The sequence below is a fragment of the Phascolarctos cinereus genome, unplaced genomic scaffold, assembly GCF_003287225.1.
Source record: "Phascolarctos cinereus isolate Bilbo 61053 unplaced genomic scaffold, phaCin_HiC Scaffold_9;HRSCAF=440, whole genome shotgun sequence".
In the NCBI taxonomy this organism is placed as follows: domain Eukaryota; kingdom Metazoa; phylum Chordata; class Mammalia; order Diprotodontia; family Phascolarctidae; genus Phascolarctos; species Phascolarctos cinereus.
Genome location: NW_027556402.1, coordinates 34,135,576 through 34,158,995, shown reverse-complemented (window position 1 = coordinate 34,158,995; position 23,420 = coordinate 34,135,576). Strand labels below are relative to the sequence as shown.

Here is a 23,420-nt window from a genome sequence, read left to right as displayed (position 1 = left end):
TTTCTGATATTTTTTCTCCCTGAATTAGGATTTTTTTTGTTCCCCTCTTTTTTTAAGGCAATACTTTGTCCCTACCATTATCTCTTTTAATGTATCCTATTATCAACAAGAGCACCATTTTATTTTAGAATTAAGAACTGAAAATCAGCATTTTCTAGTCTCTCTACCTCCTCCTCCTCCTCATAATTCTCATTATAGGATCTGGGAAAAATCTTTCAGTTTAAAAATGTGATTGTACAACTAGTACATTTGTACCCAGCATCATAGAGTAGGCTGTGTGATATAAGAGAAAGTCTGATAGTATTTGTGTGAACCTGGACAAACCACCTAACCTCTGTGACACTCAATTTTCTTTCAGTAGTGTGAGAGTGTTTGATTGGATGACCTCTACAGCAGAGGTTCTTTTCCTGAAGCTGTGACCATTTCTTTTTGTAACTATATTTCAACATAATTGATTTCCTTTGTCATCCTGTTTTTTGTTTCATTTTTTAAGGAAACATTATTATGAGGAGTCCATAGGCTTTGCCAGACTGCCAGAGGGGTCCATATTGGGGGGGACAAAAGTTAGGAATGTTCACTCCAAAGTGACTTCAATCTTTAGACCCTATAAACCTCAGCTGTGTTTTGGATTATTTCAAATTCTAGACTATTGTCAATCAGCAAACAGCCAGCAAATATTTATTAAGCCCCTACTGTGTGTCAGGCACTGTGCTGAGCTCTAGGGATACAAAGAAAGCCCCTTCCCAAAACAAACCAACCTGTTGCTGCTCTCAGGGAGCTTGCATTTTATTTCAGCCTTTAAAATATAGTTATCCCTTTCACATCATGACTTTCCCTATTGTGGTTTTAATATATTGTGGGTTGGCATAAGAAATTAAATGGGAAGTTTGGGGGAGTTTTGCAGATGCTGCAGATGACACAGAGCCTGTGACCAAATATTTAACCCATATTTTGCAATAAGGTACTATAAATACCCCCTAAAAGAAAAAAATTCTCTGGTATGAAGGGAGGGTCAAAAAATTGTACATGGATTTTCCAGATCGCAGGGGTGCCATACCTCTAACCCTCATGATGTGGAAGGGATAACTATTTCCAGAGAATAAGGAAATAAGTAAATAAAAATAGGTGTGCTTTTTTTTGATGCCTTAAGAATGACCTTTATTAAAGAAATAGTTTGTTTTACCATACACAGTGTGAGCTCCAAATGAGACCCAGGTCCAAAGGAGGGGCCAGAATCAAGGGCTTAGTCTGAACAGGAACCCAACAGTGGGTTGAATGGAAGGGGCTTGTTGACATAAGGGGGTGAGGGCAAAGTGACCCCATCTGAAAAGCCAGTGAGGGCTGTGAGCCCAGGTAGACGAAGTTCAGAGTGGGAGGAGGTCAGGATCAAACAAATCAGCTTGAGCAGCTCTGATGAATGAGCAGGGCTGTGACTTCTGTTCCCAAAGCAGCTGTTGCTTTCTATTGTTTTTGTGTTCACTGTAAGGATTAAAAGGTGTGCATGTACTCAGGGACAGGCAGTCCCTTTGGGATACTAGGTGGTACCAGTTAAACTAGGAGAGACTAGGACTTGGAAAGTTCTTTCTTAGTTACTTCAAAATTGCACCTAAATGTTTAATGACAGGGTTTTCTCCACTGTTTTCAGTCCTTTGAAAACATGATGGGTGGCACTTAAATTGGTAAGACAGTCTTTATAAATAAACTTTGCTTGGGGGTAGCTAGGTGGCACAGCGAGTAGAGCACGGGCCCTGAAGTCAGGAGTACCTGAGTTCAAATCCGGCCTCAGACCAAACACTTGACACTTACTAGCTGTGTGGCCCTGGGCAAGTCACTTAACCCCAATTGCCTTTAAAAAAAACACCTTAATAATTTCACTTTAAGAAGAATTGAGTTTTTGCAAATGAATGAATGTGGAATAGCATCGCTATTATGGTAAGGGTCAGAAATGTGATGTTGCATTAATTTTTACACTGTAGCCATATATCATTTAAGACTTTTCCTTACACCTTGCTGAAGAAAAGTGGGAAAATGCTGTTGGATGGATGTGTGGTTGAGTGCACACTTTTCAAAAAACAAATTATTATGTACTGGTATCTGTGCAAATGTGGGCCAAGAAGATTAGTTACAAGAAGTCATCAGAGATGGCTTTAAAATATAGTAGGACTTTACAAAGTCAGAGTACTTAAAATACTACTGAAGAGAGTTGTTTTGTTCTTATGAGAGTAACTTGAACTGAAGCTGGGCGTGATGGTTGGGGCTAAAGAATACCTAAAAACATATTGGCTTATTGGTTATTTCTAGCTTTAATCCCATTTAGATAATTAACTTGCTGAGGGCAGCCCTCTTTTTCACATGCAAAGAATGAAAAGCCAATCTAGCTTCTCACCAGATTGTAGCCTCTAAATGAATGAGATTTCATTGTGCTGTCACCAGTGGCTGTGCTGTGTCAGTCACTACATGTCTGCTCTCCTTCCAGTTCTGTGTTGGTTTTCTTTTTCTTTTTAGGAATGTCTGAATCTGAACAGGCTCTCAAAGGTACTTCTCAAATAAAAATCCTTTCCTCGGAAGATTTAGAAGGCATGCGGTTAGTGTGTAGGGTAAGAGTTTTCTTTCCTTTTTTGTTGGTTTTGATATGTTGAAGCAATAATGTAGGAAGTGAGCTCTTTTGTAGTTTGATGAAGGATCAGGAGTTGCATTGTAAGATTGGCTCCTAATGCAGTAAGGCAAAAGATATTAATTGAGAATACCATATAATGTTTGATGTATCTGTTCTTCCCTAGCCTACTAGATAGCTTGTTATTTTAAAATACAAATAGCAGGTAATCTGGCATGGTCCTGTTTCCTCCAATTCTTCATGTTTTGAAATAATGGATCAAATTTTAAGATACCTCACCATTTTAAATCAGTATAACAAAAACAAGGCTTTTTTGGTTGGAGAAACTTTCTGATATGGTTTCAGACCTGTTTGCTCTTTCCAAAGTTATCAGAATCTTTTAAATTGCTAAACGGGGTAGCCTTTTCTCAGTCTTCATTCTTTTTTACTTCTCTACAGCTTTTAGTACTATTGACCACCTTCTTTCTGCATTTTCCCTTTCATGACACTGGTATTTCTTATTTTTCATTCTTTTTGAATGGTACTTCTGCTGGACTATCATCTCCTGCTGCCTCACCAGGGATATCTTCCAAGGTTCTTTTCTGAGTCCTTTTTACTTTTGTCTCTTCCTTCTCTTGTTGATTTCATCAGTTTATACATTTAGACTTGATCTTACTGAGTTCTAGTCTGACGTCATGAGCTGCCTGCTGGCCCACCACCTATATGCTTCTGCTTTTCAGTTCCCTATTTCTTTTGAGGGTCCCACCATCCTTCCAGTCACCAATATTTTCACTCTGAATCATCCTTGACTCATGCCCCTTATTTAATTAGGTGCCAAATGTTTTTAGTTCTACCTTCTCACCTCTCACCTTCTCTTCAATCAGACAGCCATCAGCATAGTTTACCCTTATTACCTCTAGCCATCTATCCAAAGCACAAGTCTGACTATTTCGTTCACCTGTCCAACAATATTCTGTGGGTCCCTGTTGCCTCTGGAGTAAAATACAAACTTTCACCCTGGCCTTAAAAATTCTTCAGAGCTTGAATTTTTACTTCTGAATACTTATTTCATATTACTTCCTTCACCCACTTTATGTTCCATCCAGAATAGCCAGTCTGCTTCAGCTGTCCCCCATGCCTAGAATGAACTCCCTCCTGACTTTGGCCTCTTAAAATTCTTCAAGGCTCATCTCTGATGCTGCTTCCTCCAGGAAATCCTTCCTGATTCCTCTAGTTGTTATTAATCAGTCTCTCCTTTTTCAAAGTAAATTTACACATCTGTAAGTATAGTATTCACCTTTCAAATGTAAACTCTTCGAGGGCAGGGGAAATTTTTTTCTTTTTGTCTTTCTGTTTCTAGCACCTAGCACAGTGCCTTGCTGGTCATATGCACTTAATTAAATATTTGTTGAATTGAATTGTTGAGGGATAAAAATCATATTAGGAATTGAATGTATTGCATTACATCATCTATTCTCATAGCTAATGTGTTCAGAACTTAAAGGGTAGAATAATGCATACTTAGTGTAAAATACTAGAAGAACTTGAATATTGTACTATTCATACTTAAGAAATGACTTTCTAGATGATTGCTGTTTAGATTATCTAGTTATCTTTCTGGGCATATAATTTTTTAAATATTTGATTACCCACTTTACAGCAACGAGTTTATGTTTCAGGAACACACACACACACACACACACACACACAGAGTAATTAAAATGCCATTTCTCTCTTTGAAGGATGATTACTGGATGGACTAGGATCAGAAAGGTTAATAAAGTTTTCAAAAAAATTAAATCTTAAGTTAATATCTCCCTATGAGGATAAAAATTAATTTTCCCATTTCCTTACAAAATCTAAGGCAGAGTGACAAGGATATCATTTTTTGTTTCTGTTGTCTTATTCTAAATGTGCTCTTGCTGACTCCTTTACAGCTTGCCAGGGAAGTTTTGGATGTTGCTGCCATGATGGTTAAACCAGGTGTAACTACTGAAGAAATAGACCACGCTGTCCATTTAGTAAGTTAGCTTTACTTTCATACTTTACAGTTTGTCTTTTTCTCTTATCTAAATCCTAAGTTAGATATAACTTGAAGTTATATGGTCTTTAAAATGTTGGTGACTTGAACCAATTCAAAACAGGTTTTGACTATGTGTTGTCATTAAGCACCTATGAGTCCCATTGTTCAGTAAGATGCTGATGTATTAGTTTCTCACAGCTGGATGTTTTGAAGCCTTAAAAACCATCCCTGTATCACTATCTTAAATAAAGAATGCTGTGGTTAATTACAGAGTAGGATATTCTCAAATAAAAATGCAGCTGCCCATAAGATATACATGTAGCAGAAGAGAGTTCTTTAGCTTAAGGAACATTGTGGAAACTGCAGTTTTTTTCACTGTTTAGCTTCATTTATTGTATCATTGTAATGCTGTAACCACTATATCAGAAAAGAGTCAGAGTTTGTTATTTTGTTTTAAGGTAAAAGATTATTTCTCCTTTTGAAATTTTAATTGAAAAGAAGTTGGGTGGGCAAGTTAACTCCTCTCCGTTTCAAATGGAATATTTTCTGACTTAGGCCCTAAGTTTGAATCCTGCCTCTGCCACTAACTAACTCTATGACCTTGGGCTTTAGTTTCCTTCTCTGTAAAATGAGGATGTTGGACTTTGGTGCCTCTTAAGCTCATCCTTTCCAGGTCTAGAGCTATGATATTATACTTCTATAAAGATGAGACTTCATATTTTAAATAGCAATAATGTAATAATGACTAGCATTCTCATGGTACATTAAGGTTTAAGAGCACATTACAAATATGTTATTTGATCCTCACTGTAATTCTGTGAGGTAGGTGTGTTATTATTATCCGACTTTACAGATGAGGAAATTGAGACTGAGAAATTAACTGATGTACCCAGGGTCACACAGTTAACAATTGTATTTCTGTAAAGTAGATAGATATGTCCACCCAGCTAATGCTTCTATTTGTCTAAAGTGGGTAGAAAGATCTTCCATCTGTATTAAATAGTTAAATGAGTTAACCTGACTGTTTCCACTTGGAGAGAAATTCAGTAAGTACAAGTCAAGTGTGATTGGATTGGCAGACACCATAAATATTACTCTAGACTGAAAATTACCTTAGGATTGTCTTCCTGATGACTTTGTTTTGATTCTGACGTTCTGAATTCATGACATCAGGCTAGATAGATAGATAGATGTTTTAGTATTGTTTATGTTTATAATATATTATTCCCCTTCTGCTCCCTCCTGGAACCATCTTATGGCAGCAATTAACAGAGAAGAAAAGATAGAGTTCAGCCGAACTAGCCAACAAATGGACCAACCCCAAAATTATATGTAGCCCTCCCCTACCAATAGCTCCCCAGCTTTACAAAGAAGCCGGGAGACATTCTTATCTCTCTCCTTTGGGGCCCATTTTGACTATTTACATTTACATACATTACAATAGTTACATTTCACAGTATTCAGTTTTGTGGTGTTGTTAATGTCTATATTGTTGTAGTCTTGTTGATTTTTTTCCCTGAATTTGTTTTATTATCACTTTGCATCAGGATATAAAATCTTCAAGATTCCCTGTCAGTTTTTTAAAATGTAAATTAGATTTTTGTTGTTGTATTTGTGTCCATATCATGTCCATCATCTCCCCCGCCCCCCAGCTTTTGTTTGTTTGTTTCTTATTGGAAGCCTTCCCTAACCCGTCTTAATCTTAATGTCTTCCCTCTGTTAATTCTTTCCTATTTGTCCTGTATGCAGCTAACTTTTTATATGTTTGTTTGCATCTCCCCCATTAGACAGTGAGCTGCTTGAGGGTAGGGTCTGTCTTTTGCCTCTTTTTGTATCCCTAGTGCCTGGTACTTAATTAACATTTATTGATTAATTTACAGACATCAACAAACACTTTTGTTATTTCATATAACTTGATACTATTCCTTTACATTAATATGATAGAATTTGTTTAGCCATTCCCCATTCCAGCAGAATCTATTTTATTTTTAGTTTGTTGTTACTGTTGAAATAATTTTACTGTAAATATTTTGTTACATAAGGGGTCTTTCTTTTTATCATTGACCTCCCTGGAGCATGTACCTAGCGGTGGGGCTTCTTCGAGAAAGGCTAATTGGCATTTTAGTCACTTCTGTAACATAATTCCAGATTTCCAGAATGGTTAGATTATGAATGCATGGCACCGTAAAACTTTTTCTGTCTTCTGTTATCAGCCTTCAGCAACTTTGCAAGAATAGAGAGATGCCACAGAATGTTGCATGTAGAGTCAAGGAATCTGGCATCGAATCTCAAATTTTCCATTTACTGCCTGTGTGACACAGGAAACTTCTCTGGTCTCAATTTCCTAATCTGTGAAATGAGGGAGTTGAACTATACTCAGCTTCTTCCAGCTTCAAATCTGGGATGTAATGAATGTAAGAGTGAGCTAAAGGCACAAAAGTATTGGAATAGTAACAGTGCCTTGAAATCTTCCAGATAGTATGGCTGAATAATTACTGATTATGTGTCTTGTCTTTTTTCACATTCTAAATTATTTTCCTTTTATATATTTTTAAACGTTATAGGCATGCATTGCAAGAAATTGCTATCCTTCTCCACTGAATTATTATAATTTTCCTAAGTCATGTTGTACTTCAGTGAATGAAGTGATCTGCCACGGAATTCCAGACAGGAGACCCTTGCAAGATGGTGATATTGTTAACGGTAGGGAATACAAAATTATTAATTATCCACAGAGAAAATCACTGACGGAAAAATGAGATCTTATCTGGGGTGGGGTAGGCCAGTTTTCCCTGACTTTTTCTCTATCTCTTTAGTTTTAATGTTGCTCCATTTTTAAAATGGGGTGGTAAAAGGGAATTCCTTTTTAGAAATAGTTTTGTGAGGGTTTCTTACATGTTGCTTGCATGCTTTTGCCTTCAGAAAACCCTCGCCATTCAATGAATTCATAATTCATGGTTTTAAATGTTGCTGACATTTTGTTTTTTGATTTCCTAGTGTTACTTTTACATTCCTTATTCTTAAACTATAACCTCAGTCATGGTGGCCCAAAGAAAACGAGTGGTCATGCAATACCAAAAAGAGGGAAGGCTTTTATTAAGGGTGCGGGGGAGGTAGCCTTCCACATCTCTCTATCAGCAGCTTTAGAACATATTCCCCTGTGCGTGGCGAAGAAGATGAAGGGAGTCTCTAGGTGAAGGGGTATGGACATTTTAGTCGTTTTATTAATGTAATTCCTTATTTCTAGAGTGGTTGGATCATGGCACTTTGAAGCTTCTTATATCTTATGTGGTGACCATAGATAACTTTAATATTACAGTGTAGTTATTATCTTTTAGCCTATAATGTTTTCACCTTTTTTCCAGTTCTAACTTTAAAAATGAGAATCTTGAAAATTATTCCCCTTTCTGAAGTGTGAAATGACTAGTCAGTGTCGTGTCCAAATGATTAGTTCAACTAGCATAACTTTTTCTTAAAACACTTGATACTGTTGCCTTAGGACAAAGAATTTTATACTAGGTGTTGACTTTCTCAGCCTTTTATTTGGAATGTGTAGAAGCTTTACCTTTTCCATCAAGGATTTTTGTCACTAAAGCAAAGCTGTAGCTCTCCGAGGACAGATGTGACATGTTTAACTGTGGACTTTTTCTTCTTAGTGGATATCACTATCTATCGAAACGGTTATCATGGGGACCTGAATGAGACGTTTTTTGTGGGAGAAGTGGATGAGAGTGCAAGAAAGCTGGTCCAGACAACTTACGAGTGTCTCATGCAAGCAATTGATGCAGGTGAGGCCTGATGTCAGCGACACTTGATGATAGGAGCTATGTCTTGACCTCTTCCTTGCTCTCATGTTATCGACCTAGAATCTCTGCTTAGATGTGTTAGTTGGGAAGCTCTTTACTTTGTAAGCCAACCCTTTGTCTCTTTGGACACCTTTTTGAGAGCAAGTTCTTCCTTACTGTAATATATGAATTCTGTCTACCTCTGACTTGGGCCTCATTCTGCTGTGCAAAGTCGCACCTTATCCTTCTATTTCCTCTTTCACAAAACAACACTTGAAAAATTTGAAGTTAGCTGTCATGTATTGTCCAAGTCTTCAGGCTGAACAAAACTAGTTTTCTCAACAATTTTCACCCTTCTCTTCATCTTTTTAGACATGCTGTGGGTTTTTTTTTTAATTAAAGAAATTTTTTATTTGATTTGTCAATAATCACTTCCATAAGCTTGTGAATTTAAAATTTTTCTCCCCCTCCCTCCCCAAGACAGCACATAATCTGATATAGGCTTTACGTATACATTCCCGTTAAACATATTTTCACATTAGTCATGTTGTAAAGAAGAATTAGAACCAATAGGAGGAACCACCAGAAAGAGGAAACAAAACAGAAGGAAAAAAATGGCAAATAGTATGCTTTGGTCTTCATTCAGACTCCTAGTTCTTTCTCTGGATGTGGACAGCATTTTCCATCATAAGACCTTTGGCAGTGTCTTAGATCCTTGTATTGCTGAGAAGAGCTAAGTCTGTCAAAGTTAGTTATCGCACAACGTGACTGTTGCTGTGTACAATCTTCTCCTGGTTCTGCTCACTTAACTCAGCCTCAGTCCATACAAAAATATTTATAGCAGCTCTTTTTGTGGTGGCCAAGAACTGGAAATTGAGGGGATGCCCATGCTGTGGTTTTAAGTGTGGTGCCCAGAACTAGGCAGAAGGCTCCAAAAGTTTTCTGCCATTGTATAGTACTCGGTGAAACTGTCAACATCCTGACTCTGACTTTTTAAAATTTTAGATTCAGACGCTTGACTTCATTGAGCTAAAGAATTCCTTAGATAGTAAAGAATTATCATGGTGGAGTCATACCTGTTCTTCAATAGTTAAAGAGTTGCTTGGAAATTGCTTCACTAGTCACATAGTGTCAGAAATGGGATTTGAATCCAGATCCTCCTTACTCTCTGAGACCTATTATCTATCTATCCACAGCTCACAATTGGCAAATGCACTTGTCCCTGATGAAACCTTCCTTAGATCAAAGGAGAACACTTAAATCCAACTAATACAGCATTGTTTCCAATCCAGTAAATATTTAGGAAATGCCTAGGCACCTAGGTGGTACAATGGATAGAGCACCAGGCCTTTATTCAGAAAGATTCATCTTCCTGAGTTCAAATCTGGCCTCAGATACTTACTGGCTGTGTGACCCGGGCAAGTCACGTAACCCTGTTTGCCTCAGTTTTCTCATCTGTCAAATGAGGTGGAGAAGGAAATGGCAAACCACTTCAGTATCTTTGCCAAGAAAACCCCAAATTGGGGTCATGAAGAGCTGGACACAACTGAAATGACTGAACAACAAAATTGCTCTACTGGAAGAAAGGATAATTATGAACAATTTAGAGCAGCACAGGAAGTCTTAAGAACTGATGCAGAGTACAGTGAGCACAACCAGGAAAACATTTAAAATGAGTTTAATGATATAAATGGGAAGAGTACAAGGGAATGCTGTGTGATTTTAATGACTTAGTTTGTCTCTGAAGAGATGAGAGAATGCACCTCCTTTCCTTTTTTACAGAAGCTGGAGACTACAGGCAAAATATTTCATTGCCTTGCTATGTTGATTAATTTTTGGCCTTTTTTTTTTCTTACAAGGGATGACTCACTGGTTAGGAGGGAAGGGGTATGCTGTGGAATTTGGAAATGAAAGTGATGTAAAAATATAAGATAGCAATGATTTTTTAAGGGGGCTAATGAACAATTTGTTATTTTATTCCAGCTTGTCCTAATGTGATGTAGGCTACTACAGTCAGTGTCAGAAAATCTAGCTCCTGTCTTCCTCATTGTAGAGAAGCAATTCTCAAAGTGTGATTTCCCCCTAGCCATCCCTGAGAGCCTTTCTTTCTTTTCTTTCTTTCTTTCTTTTTTTTTTTTAAAGTGAGGCATTTGGGGTTAAGTGACTTGCCCAGGGGTCACACAGCTAGTAAATGTCAAGTGTCTGATCTGAGACCGGATTTGAACTCAGGTCCTTCCTGACTCCAGCGGTGCTCTATCCACTATGCTGTCCACCTGCCCCTCTGAGATCCTTTCAAGGGGTCTTTGAGGTCAAAACTGTTTTCATAATAATAAGATGTTTAATTTCTAATACAGTAAATATGGCTAGGTGTAATCCACATAAACAAGAACTCTTTGCAGGAGTCCTGAATAATTTTTAATAATGTAAGCATGTGAAGGGATCATGAGAACAGAAAGGTTGAGAATCATTGATATGTAGAGCATTCACTGCTAATGGAAGGACTGAAAAAGATCCTCCTTCAGGATGCTTCGCCTCCTGACTTTAACCCTGTCAGTCTGGGGCACTGGCAGAGCTCTGATAGCCTGGAGTAGGCACATCCGACTGATTCCTGGGCCTTCCATAGACGTGGAGTTGAGGCATTCTGTTCCTGCCCACAAGATGATAAGAGGTGCCTCTAATTTTGACCCGTTTATGTGCTGTTGTGAGTTTTTTCTTAATAAAATGTCATTTCTTTTACAGTGAAACCTGGAGTTCGATACAGAGAGCTGGGAAACATCATTCAGAAGCACGCCCAAGCAAATGGTTTTTCAGTTGTTCGAAGCTACTGTGGACATGGAATCCATAAGCTTTTCCATACAGCCCCCAATGTACCACATTATGCCAGTGAGTACCACCTGTGAGCTTGTGGGTTATCTAGTCAACAAATTTTGAGGCTACCTTGAATCAGTGAATGAATGAATTTATTAATTACCTATTGATACCAAGCAAGCACCAAGGTTACAAATAACAAAGCTTTCAAGGATCTTTCTGGTTCCTGGTTGGGTGTTCTTTGTATACTGGGTGAAAGACACTAGTAGACTATAGACTGTGGAATTTAGAAAAACTCATGTTCTTACTCTTCTGTACTACCCAAGACAGAAAGTCAGTGCACATGAGCTCCAGTGGTTTAATGGCGCCTCTATTCTCCAGGCTTGCAGCATGAGTTCATAGCACTTTCCTTTGGGCACATGAAGCATAAACCACATAATTCTTAGAGACATTTGGGGCCAGGACAATCCTTTTCTTTTTAGTTTAAGGGTTCAGAGTCATTTTGTTGGTAGGCAGTCTTTTTTTAGCTCTAATGGGGATAAACCTCTTGAAATTTAGCAGGGGTGGCCCTCGAGTGACAGACATGCAAGGGTATTGCTAAGCCCAAGCTCTTAAGCTTTTGTGCTACCCAGCCTTTTTTGCTTTACTGTGGTAGTCTTTGAGAACCAAGGTTCTCCCCCACCCACTCACCCACTTACCTATCACACACATAGAACAGTGAGGTATTAGAAGCAGACTTAACTTGTCTCTTTCCCACCAGTTACTGAGCAGGTACCCTCATACAGCTCCCTGTGATTAGTTGACCTAAGAGAGAATACATTTTACCTTAAAACAAAAAGACTTTTGTAAGTTCATCCTGTATAAGCATAATTTTTCATGAAAAAAATCTTTAACAATTTTATTGGATTTCTGTGTTTTGAGTGCCCAAAACTAACAATTCAAGTTTGACATGATGGCCTTTGTTGGCTCCAGATGGCTGACGTTAGAGCACATAGTCTTCTTTGTGTTAGGAGATGGTGGACAGAATGTTGCATGTGCTATCAGTCCCAATTACCATGTTGTACAGGTTTTTGTAATCCTTTTCTCTTTGTTTTCAGGGGAGTACTTTGAAGGCTAGGGATAATGGGGGGGGGGTTGGTTTATTGGAAAATGATTAAGACAAAGTGGAACAGCTAAAAATTTAAATATATATTTTTGATGTTTATTAAAGAACTGGGAAAAGTGCTTTGTGAAACTTAAACTACTGTGCAGTATGATGTAAGACTGTTAAAATGGAGCTAGGGATACACCCCACAAGGAGAGAATACATCATCAGGTGTGTAGTCAGGTCACTTCAGTTCCCCAAGCCTCACTTTCCTCATCTGTCAAAGAAGGAGGTTGGACAAGGAGGTTCTGGGGTCCCTTCCATTTAGATTTCTGATTTTATTGCCCTCTGTAGGAGGTTGGACAACAGGGAGATCGTCAGGGTCAGAAATAGGCCGGGGAGTTTTAGAAGGTATGGAGTTTGACCCTTGAAGGATGTTAGGGTTTGAGATGGGTGAGAGGATGGGGCAAGTGGGAAAAACCACATGTGCAGAGACTTAGAATTGAGCAGGTCACCTTGTGGACCAGTTTCCTTAATTATAACGGATTAGGGTCAGACTTGATACTCCCTGAGGTTCTTTGCAACGTGTAAGAAAAAAGTAATCCAGGGCAACTGGGTGGTGCAGTGAATAGAGCACTGCCCTGAAGTCAGGAGGACCTAAGTTCAAATCCGGCCTCAGACCAAACACTTGACACTTACTAGCTGTGTGACCCTGGGCAAGTCACTTAACTCTGATTGCCTTTTAAAAAAAAAAAAAGAAAAGAAAAGAAAAAACTGAAAAAATCAGAGCATTTATTTAGTACATACTATATTCATTGTGCCCAGCATCTGCTAGGAATACAAAGGGGGGGAAAAAGGCAAAAAGTCCATACCTTTAAAGAATTTATATCTGCTTGTTGAAAACAGTTTATAAAAAAGTAAGCTTAAAGGAGCTAAGAAAGTAGCCTTAGAGTTGCACGTGCAGGTGGCTGAGGGACCAGGAAAGATGTCCTGGAGAATGTGATGGATCTAGGGAGTTGGAGGCTGGGAAAGAGGGTTCCCGGCGTGTGGCTGGATTGTAGAGTGGATGGAAGGAAGTAGAATGTCAGAAGACTGGAAAGGTAGGGAGAGGTTATGAAAAGCTTTAAATGCACGTGATAGGTTGAGTTTATATGGAGTATCTTAGCTGTGGATGCAATCTACATTTTAGGAAAGTCACTTTGGCATCAAATAGAGGATGTTTGGAGTGGGTAGAGACTCCAGGCAGGAAGATCAAATAAGAGGCTCTGGCAGTGGTCCAGGTAAGAGGCAGTGAGGGCCTGCATTAGAGGTGGTGACTGTGATGGAGAGAAGGGGTATGGAATATGACAAAAGACAGTACGGACAATACAGCACTACTAATTGGATATGTTGGGTGAGTGTGAAACAACAGAGTCGCGGTGTAACACAGATTGCAGACGTTGGTAATTGGAAGGATGGGCATGCCCTCTATAGTAATAGGGAACTTTGGAAGAGGGGAGGAGGAAAGATAATGAGTTCTGTTTGGGACATAATAATAGCTAGTATTTCTATAGTGCCTACTGTGTGCCAGGCACTCTGCTCCACGCACTTTATGAATATGATCTCATCTGAGTCTTGCAATAGCCTTGGGAGGCAGGTACTGCTTTTATCCCCATTTTACAATCAAGGAAACTGAAACAAACAGGGTAAGTGACTTGTGCAAGGTCCCCCACCTACTAAGTGTCCTTGATCCCAGGCCCAGTGCTTTATCCACTGAACCACCTAGCTGCCTCACGTATTGAATCTGAGATGCCTCTGGATCATCTGATTTGAAATGCCAGAGATGCCGTTGGCAGCATGTGACAGGAAGTCAGGAGAGAGGCCAGCACTGGATAAGTAGATGTGTGGGAGTCATCTGCCTAGTGGTGGTAATTGAACCCAAGACCCCTGATGAGGTCACCAAGTGAGAGAGTGCCGAGAGAAAAGCAGCAGACCCAGAGCAGAGCCTCTGGGGTCACCGTATTAATGGGCATGACCTGAATGGAAGTCCAACAAAGGAAGCTGTGACAGTCAGACAGGAGGAGAGCAAGGATAAATCAGCATCACCAAAACCTCCAGAGAGGAGAGAGTAGCTGGGAGGAGGGGTGGGGTGAACAACATGGAAGTCAAGGGTGAGGATCCAGAATGGGCGTTTTGTGCACTTAATAATAACTGCCCTATAATTGCAGTAGTTGACAAATAATATTAATGCGAGCTCTGGAAAGAGAAGTTTCAGTTCAGCAGCAGATGGTTCAGAAGAGAAGACATGGTGGGACTTTGGCAGTGTTCTTAGGCAGCAAGGAAAGAGCCAGTAGATGGAGAGTAAAGATTTAAGAGGCCGGTGACTCTCGGTGCAGTCTGCTGTGGAAGACGGCATGGAACGGTGTCGGCAAGGAGAAGGGGCTGACTTATGATCAGAGACAGGTGTGAGGTGAAGGGGAGGAGAAAACAGGGAGCCCTGGCCTCCGTTTTTTCAGTTAGTGTGATGCAAGGTCTTCAGCCCAGCGGATGGAGTAAATTGTGAGAGACTTGAGAAAAAAAGAGAAGGCCTGGAGCAGCTTCTATTGTGAGTAAGGTAGGGGATTAATCAGGGAGGAATAGTAGTGAGGGCAGAGTAGAGATTTCACTGGAAGAAATATATAATGGATCATCGTTCTGCTTCAGTAGCACATGAATAAGAGGGAAGGAGGCAGGTGGTGGGTGTCATTTGGGGTTGGGATTTTGGCAAGGTGTGCTTAGTGTATAAGGGAAGGAGGGAAGGAGAATGGACTTAAGAGTAGAGAGTAGTGTAGAGTTGAAATGGTTCCCCAAAGGGTAAAGATTGGGAAGAGGAGAACGTAGCTATAGCAAGGGTGGTGGCTTGCCGTGAGAGATGGTGTGATGGGAGTGGGGTGTCACTGTGGGGATGAAGAGTAGATTGAGAAGGAGTGAAGCCTAGGGAGAGATGGAAAGATAAAATATTATGAGAAGCTAAAGGGATTTCTTGAACATGGAATTGGAACATGGAATTTGTGGGTGATGGCAAGGTCAAGGATGTTATCATCTTTGTGTCTAGCTGAGTTAGAGTACAAGAGCAGGTCATGAGAATTGAGTTGATTGAAGAACTGGGGACTTTAGGAAAGGAGGGAGAATATCTATCTGACTGAATTGTGGAAAAAATTGGATTGAAGGAACGTCCAAGGAAGAGAAGTTGCTGAATGATGGTAGGAGGGGGAGAGCAAAGAGTATTGTGACTCCCCCACCAGGATCGGTGAGTTGGAGCTTACAAGTGGAGGTGCTCCCAGGACTTAAAAGGGTGGCCAGAGAAACAGCAGCCAATGTCAGGAGGGAGCCTGAAGGTGGCAGGAGCCAGAGAGGAAGTGGTATAAGATTGCAGGAAGCTTCTTAAGTGTGGAACAGGAGCTGCAGAGGCCTAGTGTAAGGATGCATTTCTGGAGTGGGATATTATTGGGGTAAGGATGAGGGGAATGGGAATGAGGGAGCAGACAGAATAGATTAAGGAGAAGTCTTGTCTTCTCCGTGTTCAGTATCATAGGGATAGGGCTGTGCTAACCATTGGGGAATGGTATTGGGCAGTGTAATGGAGAGTTCCACTGCCTCGCCTGCCATATTGTTGTGACCTTGTAGCCCATCTGGAAGCCTACCTGGTGACAGGTGTGAACATCCAGCAAGGAGACTGGAGCTGGTTTGTCCATTCTTCCCCCCTAGCAGGGCCTAGCCTTCATTGTGCTTTCTGTCAGGAGGCATGAAGCTGATCAGAGAAGCAAGATCCTTGATTCCTGGGTATTTGGTTTACTTAAAAGTGAGGCCCATTTGTGTGGTTTATGACAACAGAACATCAGCCAGCTTCTCACATTTCTAGGAGGTAATGATGCAAAAAGCATTTTCAGTTGTCAGCAGTGACAAATTTTTGAAGATACGGCCTTGAAAAGAAAATTGTACACTTATTTATGATAAGTATGTCTCTACTAGTGGCTCACAGGCCATTTCTTACCTAAGCAGAGGAGGGATGTCTGTGCAGTGTGCAAGATTTTCCCTGGGGCTCCTGGAGCCTCCTCTAGTGGCCTCCCTTCCTCTCTTTCCTTAACCGGACCTCTGTAGGTGAGGAATTCCCTCTACCAATGAGATCAACATGTGCTCACAAACATCATATTCTTAAGATCTTTCTGGGACTCTGAGAGGTTGTGACTGGCCTGGGCTTTCACAGCCAGGATGTATAAGTGGCTTGAACATCCTGCCTCCATTGGTCCCTAAACCCTACCTCTTCTGATTCTTACCTTCCCAGCCATAGTATTTCTGTAAAGTGTAAATGAATGATCCTTGGATATATAAAGTTAGAGATATATGTTTCCCTTTTTAGCCTTCCTACTCTGATGAAGTCAGGGGTGGGAGGTAAGAATAATACTACTATCTTATATTTGCATGACAGTTTTCAAAGGGCTTTTACATATGCACTTAAAGACTAGGAAGCTGAAAAAAAGTCTGATGGCTTGCCCAGGGTCACAGAGCAAGTCAATAGTAGAACCAAGCTTGGAACCCAAGTCCCCTGACCTGTTCACCTTTTTACTGCTCCCACACTTCCTAGCTTGCTACTTCCCAGGCTGATTACCCAACAATTTATTTTTCTTTTTTTGCCACTGCATGTATAAAATTCAACATGTTGCTTTCAGAGTGTCCTGGAATTTCTTATATATTCACATAACCAAGAAACTAGTTGTAAAAATCCAGAAAACCTAGTCTTACTTGGAAGGCTGTTAATAAGCAACAGATTCTTGTGACAGCTGGAAAGCAGTAGATGAAATCATTGCTTTATCATTGGGAGTTGTGAAGAAATAGGAGCTGCTCTTCTGTCCCTGGAATAAAAAGCTACTCTTCATCTCTTTTGGCAATACTTTAGAAATAACAGGTTTTAAAAATGTTTTGTCTTTCAATTAAAATTTAAAATCAAGAAACACACAAAGCTGTTGGCCCATGGAGAATAAAATCTTAGGCCAGTAGGAGTAGTGCCCTTTTCTCCAAAAGCAAAGACTGTTCTTCCTTTTTCCCCCTTCAAAAAAACCGACAAGAACTACCCAGACAAAACCAAATACAAAGGCTGTTTTCTCTCCAAAAGTCGAAGACAAGGATAACTTGTTCTTCTGAAATATTTGTCCCATTCCAATCGTTTACAGTTGGACAGATAGTGGGAAGTTGTCCTTGGTCTCTTAATACACACTCAAGTGTTGATGTTTTCCAGGGATGCGCATTGGTGCTATTTTTTTTTCTCCAAGATATGCCTTAGCATATCTGAAATAAAACACAAGAATCCTTTGCTGTTTTGGAAAATGCAGTTTTAAGTAGTGAAATGTATTTGTAGAAAAACTACCTCTGAAGGATGCAATGAAACATTAGCTTAAGGATCATTGATATAAATATTAGGTGTTTATTCTTAATTCTCTTTCTCAATTATTTACTCCATAAGCTAAGATGTGGAAGAAGGTTTGCAGGAGGACAAAAAGAGGGGGAATGATGCATCTTGAGATATATTCATTTGTGTTTCACATTTTTTCTTTTTTTGCAGAAAATAAAGCCGTTGGAGTGATGAAGCCTGGTCATGTATTTACAATTGAACCCATGATCTGTGAAGGTGAGAATTAACAAACATACAGTAGTTCTTAATTAGAGGACAGATCTTTGATTGATTGATTGATTCATTCATTTATTAATTTATTAATTTATTTATTTCCTTTTTGGTGAGGCAGTCAGGGTTAAGTGACTTGCTCAGGGTCACACAGCTAGTGTCAAGTGTCTGAGGCCATTTTTGAACTCAGGTCCTCCTGATTCTAAGGCTGGAGCTTTATCCACTGCACCATCTGCTGCCCCTAGCTCTTTGATTTCTTGATTGGTAAAGTGCAGCCAAGTTTCTTCCAGTCTCTTGATTTGTTTGGTTTCTTGCTCTCCACTTTGATCTTACTCTTCAATTTTGTTTAGAAAAAGAGAAGAGAAGAAAGATTTGGTTAGAAAGTAGTCACTGCTTACATGTTAACATCAATAGGTGGAAGAATACATTCCTGTTGAAGTCACCCCAGTAATTGCTAGCATTCAGGCATGTTCAGATCATTAAGAGACCATAATTATAGGCAGGAATGCTCCCGGCAGAGTTTTGTGCATGCGTGATGCATTGTTAAAGGGCATCAGGCAAGAATGGCGACCTCCGCGGTGTTGTAGGGGGCAGGGGCCTTGGGAGTGAAAGGCAGCTGCCCTCTAGGAGATCAGTGGAGGCTTTGCCCCTTCCTGGACTCCCTTCAGATTGTAGATACCAGTAACAGGGTCAGTAGTGTCTTGCTTGGTATCTCAGTGAAGGAGGCAGATCTGGCCTAGCTGCCTGCCTAGCCATGGTATCAGAGCAGCAGACGCTCTTCCCCTGTTTCCTTCCACTCTGTGTTCTGAACCCCGAAGGGGCTTGTCTCCTCATTCCAGGGTATCTGGGCCATAAGCTGCTTGGGGGGAGGTGGGAGAAGGAGAAGGGCAGTGAGCTGTGACCATAGCCTGTACGCATAGTAATTCCACATGGAACTTTCAGAACCGTCCAGCTTGTCTGTGATTCCTTCTGAACTTGACTCTTTTGCCTTCCACACAACATTTACAAAAAGGTCGACAGGCTCCAGAGGGGATGCCGTTTTTGTCAGGGCGCTCTGGGTTCACCTCTCTCTCTTGTCTGGTCCCCCATGGCTAGGCCTAGCTTCTGAGTTCCTTTGAGTGCCTATGCTTATCAAGCCCACCGTGGTTGGGTCTGGCAGTAAAGCCACTGGCCCTCTCAGCGGCTGCCTGTTTGCTGCTCATTTGGAAGTGCTCTGGAGCATCCTTCCAAAGTCAGGTGGCAGGGCACTGAAGGTATTCCATAGTTTGACTTAGCTGAAGGCCTCTTGGGTCACATAAAGTAGCAGCCCTTGTCTCTTTTCCTTTGCTGGCATCTTCAACACAACTCATCCAAGATCTGGCAGGACTGAGAGGTGTAATAGCTGTGTTGCTTTGGCTACGTTAGATAAGGAGCTCTCAGTGCCTTCTTATTCTGGCTGTCTCATTTGATTGTTTCAGCTTTGTGATTCTTCCTACGCCATCTTTAGGATCTTAGGACTGACAGGAGGGGCATTAGAGTTAGAGAATAGGAGGCATTTTTTCCTTATTGAAATGTGTTGGGGTAGTACAAGAAGACACTCGACTAACCTAAGGTGTTTTTATTACTAGGTTTAAAGCCAGTCCTCTCTGTTGTGATTATAGATTTTGTTGGGAGACTTGGCTTTTCTTACTCCAATAAAAGTTAAATATGTATATAGAGCAGAGAGTAAATTATATAAAAGTCTTTAGGGAGTGGATACTTAGCTTGAAGATTTTTACTAAGGTTTAGCAAAAGCTATTTACCTAGAAAAAAGAAACAATAGTCTTCTGCAAACATTGATAAAGTGCCTGGTGTGTGCAGGGTACTTCCTGTTCTCAAGGAGCATCAGTCTAATGATGCAGAGGTTATTTAGAGCAAACATGCAGCCCTGTGTCAGATCTGGGGTTTAAAGTCGTCTTTTGGAGGTTGAGTTGGGAGGCTTGAGACCTTAGTTGGGGCTGGCACCACCAGGCCTTTGCCGGGCCCCCAATCTTTCATTGTCCAGATGTGGTGTCTGAGGCTGGCACTGTGCCTTCGTCAACAAGGTATGCTTAGTGGTTCCCAAGAGTGAGCAAACAATTTGCTAATCTAATAGGACATGGGGGTTTAGATAATCACAAAATCATGCAATCTCTTTTCTGATGTAGCATAACATCATTAGAACCCAAGTGTTCAGGATTAAAGGGTATTCCTAGACGAGCGGTCAGACACTCAAGAGATTTGTGTTTATTATTTTATATGTTCCATTTTATTATATAAAATGAAGGTAAATGAAATCATTTTAGGTTTTTCTGTGAAAAAGTATTAAATTGAAAAGCCCAGGTGTTCAATCATTTAGACATTTATCAAAGCATGAATTACTCTTCTCTTATGCTTCTCCATATTTTCTTTTGAGCCTGAGATTGCAGTTTGATAGAAATATGTTATTTCATCTGTTCTTGGATTTTTAATCTTTGTGAAGCCTAGAAATAATGTTTCACCTGAGATTTGTTCAGAATGAATAATGTGTCAAATTTTCTTAATTACCTAACTTTTATAAAGGAAATTATCTCATAAATAAAGATTATTATACCAGATGCCTATTGCTACAGATTTTTTCTCAGTCTTCTCATTCATTCTGTATGTCTCCCCCATTCTCCTGCATTGCCTTTATTTTCCCCTTTCTTTTGTTTCTCTCCAAGCTATTTCTCTTGCCCTTTTATTTCCTTTCTTTATCCTCTTATTTCTTTTTCTCTGTTTATTCTCTTTATCCTATTTTGTTTTCTCATCTCCTTTTCTCTAGCTTTCTTTTCTTATATTTTCTTATCTTCTCTTCCCTTTCTTATATGCCCTCCTTCCTTACTTCCTCACTTGTCTCTCCTCCTTCAGTAGCATGGTCGGGAATGGTTCTGGACTACATTTATGTCTTACAAGTATTCTGTGGTCTCCTTCCATTTTCTGAATAACTAAAAATATCTACTAGCAGTTCTTAATCATTTTTTCAAAACTATTGATAAAGAAATATTTGGCCTACTTAAATTTCATGTGCCCTATCTAGTTTAGTAAAAGGTAAGGTAGTCCCCCAAATCCCCTTCATCTTTTAAGAAATGACAGTGATGATTCTGCACAATTACATGAAGCTGGACAGCTGTATCTATCATGCCTGAAAGGAAACTGGATGTTAATGTAGATGGAACCAATCTGATGAAGCCTGTGGCTGTATTCCCCAGCACAAAGAGGCTAAAGCAGCCTTGCGGCCCTATCTGGGGACCTACTTACCTAGTAAAAGGAGTGGGACCAGAAAGTGAGTGACAAGGAGTATCAAATAAGGCTGAAATATCAAGTATGGCTATAGAAAAAAGCCTCAGTATGAGCCCCTGGCAAAAAGTACACAAATTAACAGGGAACATCCTGAAAGAGAGAAAAGAAATGAATGTGAAAGAAAAGAATATGAAGCTCTCACAACAAATATCATAATGGAAAGGAAACCAATAATATAGGATTAAAGAATCCTGTAAAATCCCAAGAAAGCATGGAACAATAAGGAACTCTGGAGTAGTTCAAAAGGACATATAAAATCCATTTTTTAAAAGTTAGGAATGAATGAATGTCAGAAATTTAGAGCTCCCACACAGAATTAAAAAAAAATAGAATTGGCTGATTTGGAAAAGTTGAATTTATGGCAGAAAATTTCTAAAGAAGTGAATGAGAAATTTACAGATTTGGAACTCACAAATTCTGAAGTAGAAGAAATTTTAGCAAAAGGAAATCAAAAGGCAACAGTGTTTTTAAAAGAGAAGGGAGAGAAAAGGAGGGGACACAAATTCTATTCAAGCCAGAGTAACTGATCTTGAAATCAGGATGTGCAATGATAACTTCAGGATCACCAGTGTCCCGAAAGAATATGATAAGCCAAATAACCTAAATATCAGGATACAAGCAATGATATAAGAAAACTGCCCAGAACTTCTGAATGCAGACCAAAAAGCATTGTTTGAGAGATTACACAAATTACAACCGGGGGAAAACAGACCCTCCACTAAACTTGGGTGAAAGTTCAGTAATGTTTCATTTTATCCAATACAACCTTGGAGAATCATTTGGCTAAAACTGCCTAATTGCTCTTGGGACGCTCAGTGCCTTCCAGCTAGTCAAAGTTGAACCAAAGAAGTACTTCAAAAGCTGAACTAATCGCAGACTTTTTCCTACTCGGCAGTCTGATTATTTCCCTCAACCAGTGGGGCAAAGGGGAGAGGAGACTGACTGCTCTTAAGTGGATCAGCCAAGGTCCCCTTCTGGTTACCTTTCTCATTCGTTTCCTCCAGCCTTTCACTCAGTGAACCTCAAATTAGATGTTTAGCCCTTTGCTTAGAGGGAGGGAAAATTCAGTGAAGGACATCATTTTGGAATTGATAGTTAGAACTTGTAATCTAAAGAGGGAAGGGGGCAAGGTCTCAGCAAGATTCCGCAGTAGTATTTGATTAGTCATTCACGTCAATATATTGATCTGGACAATTTATGCTAGCCAAGTTACAAATACTTCTCGTGTGTGTTTTTCAACTTGTTCTGTATTCTTTACTTTTCAAGGTGGATGGCAAGATGAAACCTGGCCAGATGGTTGGACAGCAGTAACGAGAGATGGAAAGCGATCTGCTCAGTTTGAGCACACCTTGCTAGTCACGGACACTGGCTGTGAAATCTTAACCCGGCCACTAGATGGTGTGCGTCCTCACTTCATGTCCCAGTTTTAAGTTCTCCTGAGATGACACACCTACATATCTTTTGACTGTGCTGTGCATTTTATTGAGAGTACAGAATAGAGGAGGGTATTTTATCATTTGTTTTCATTGTCTGTAGCTAAGAGAGGAATACAGCATTGGGTGTGTGTACCTTCAAGAACTTGTTGTGGGTCTGAAAAAGCAGTGAAGAATAAAAAAAAAATTTTCTCTACTCCTTTCTTTTCTCCCAATACCCTTCATTCCCTGCTTCCTCATTTGCCTTTTAGACATCTTACCTTCAACCAGCTTACGGTTGCTTCTGTCACTGCTGTGACAGGCCAGTCAATGCCAGCTACTTTCCAATTGAATGTTGTTTGTAAATGAGAATTCTTAACACCTCAGCCAGATTTTTTGCACCAGATTTTTAAAAAAAGATATATATATGTGTGTGTGTGTACATATATATGTGCATATGAGTGTGTGTGTGTGTGTGTGTATTCATGTGTGTGCATATATATATATATTTAAATCTCAGAGACCCACATAATTTCTTGCTGATAACACTTTGGACTAGGGCTGACTTTGATTCTAGTCTAAGGGTTATATAGGATAGGATGTGGTAAGAAATGGGCCCACTGTCTGTAATATGATATAATTCTCGGTTAGAGAATTTGCTTTATTTCCTCCCCCCCGACCTCATTTTTCTTTTTCCTCATGCTTTGCAGCTTCTGTTGTAACTGTGCTTGAGGAAACCCACAATCCATGCAACTTGCT

General features: G+C 39.9%; 1 protein-coding gene across 1 annotated transcript in view; it reads left to right on the top strand.

The window, feature by feature from the left end:
• Nucleotides 1-22,878, top strand: part of METAP1 (methionyl aminopeptidase 1) — a 68,072-nt gene extending 45,194 nt beyond the window's left edge. The window contains exons 5-11 of the mRNA XM_021008376.2: nt 2,506-2,597; nt 4,531-4,614; nt 7,181-7,319; nt 8,273-8,404; nt 11,141-11,284; nt 17,872-17,937; nt 22,516-22,878. Coding sequence (XP_020864035.1) covers nt 2,506-2,597; nt 4,531-4,614; nt 7,181-7,319; nt 8,273-8,404; nt 11,141-11,284; nt 17,872-17,937; nt 22,516-22,679 — 821 coding nt within the window. The 3' untranslated portion in view covers nt 22,680-22,878. The remainder of the gene's footprint in view (nt 1-2,505; nt 2,598-4,530; nt 4,615-7,180; nt 7,320-8,272; nt 8,405-11,140; nt 11,285-17,871; nt 17,938-22,515) is intronic.
• Nucleotides 22,879-23,420: the final 542 nt, after the last annotated feature.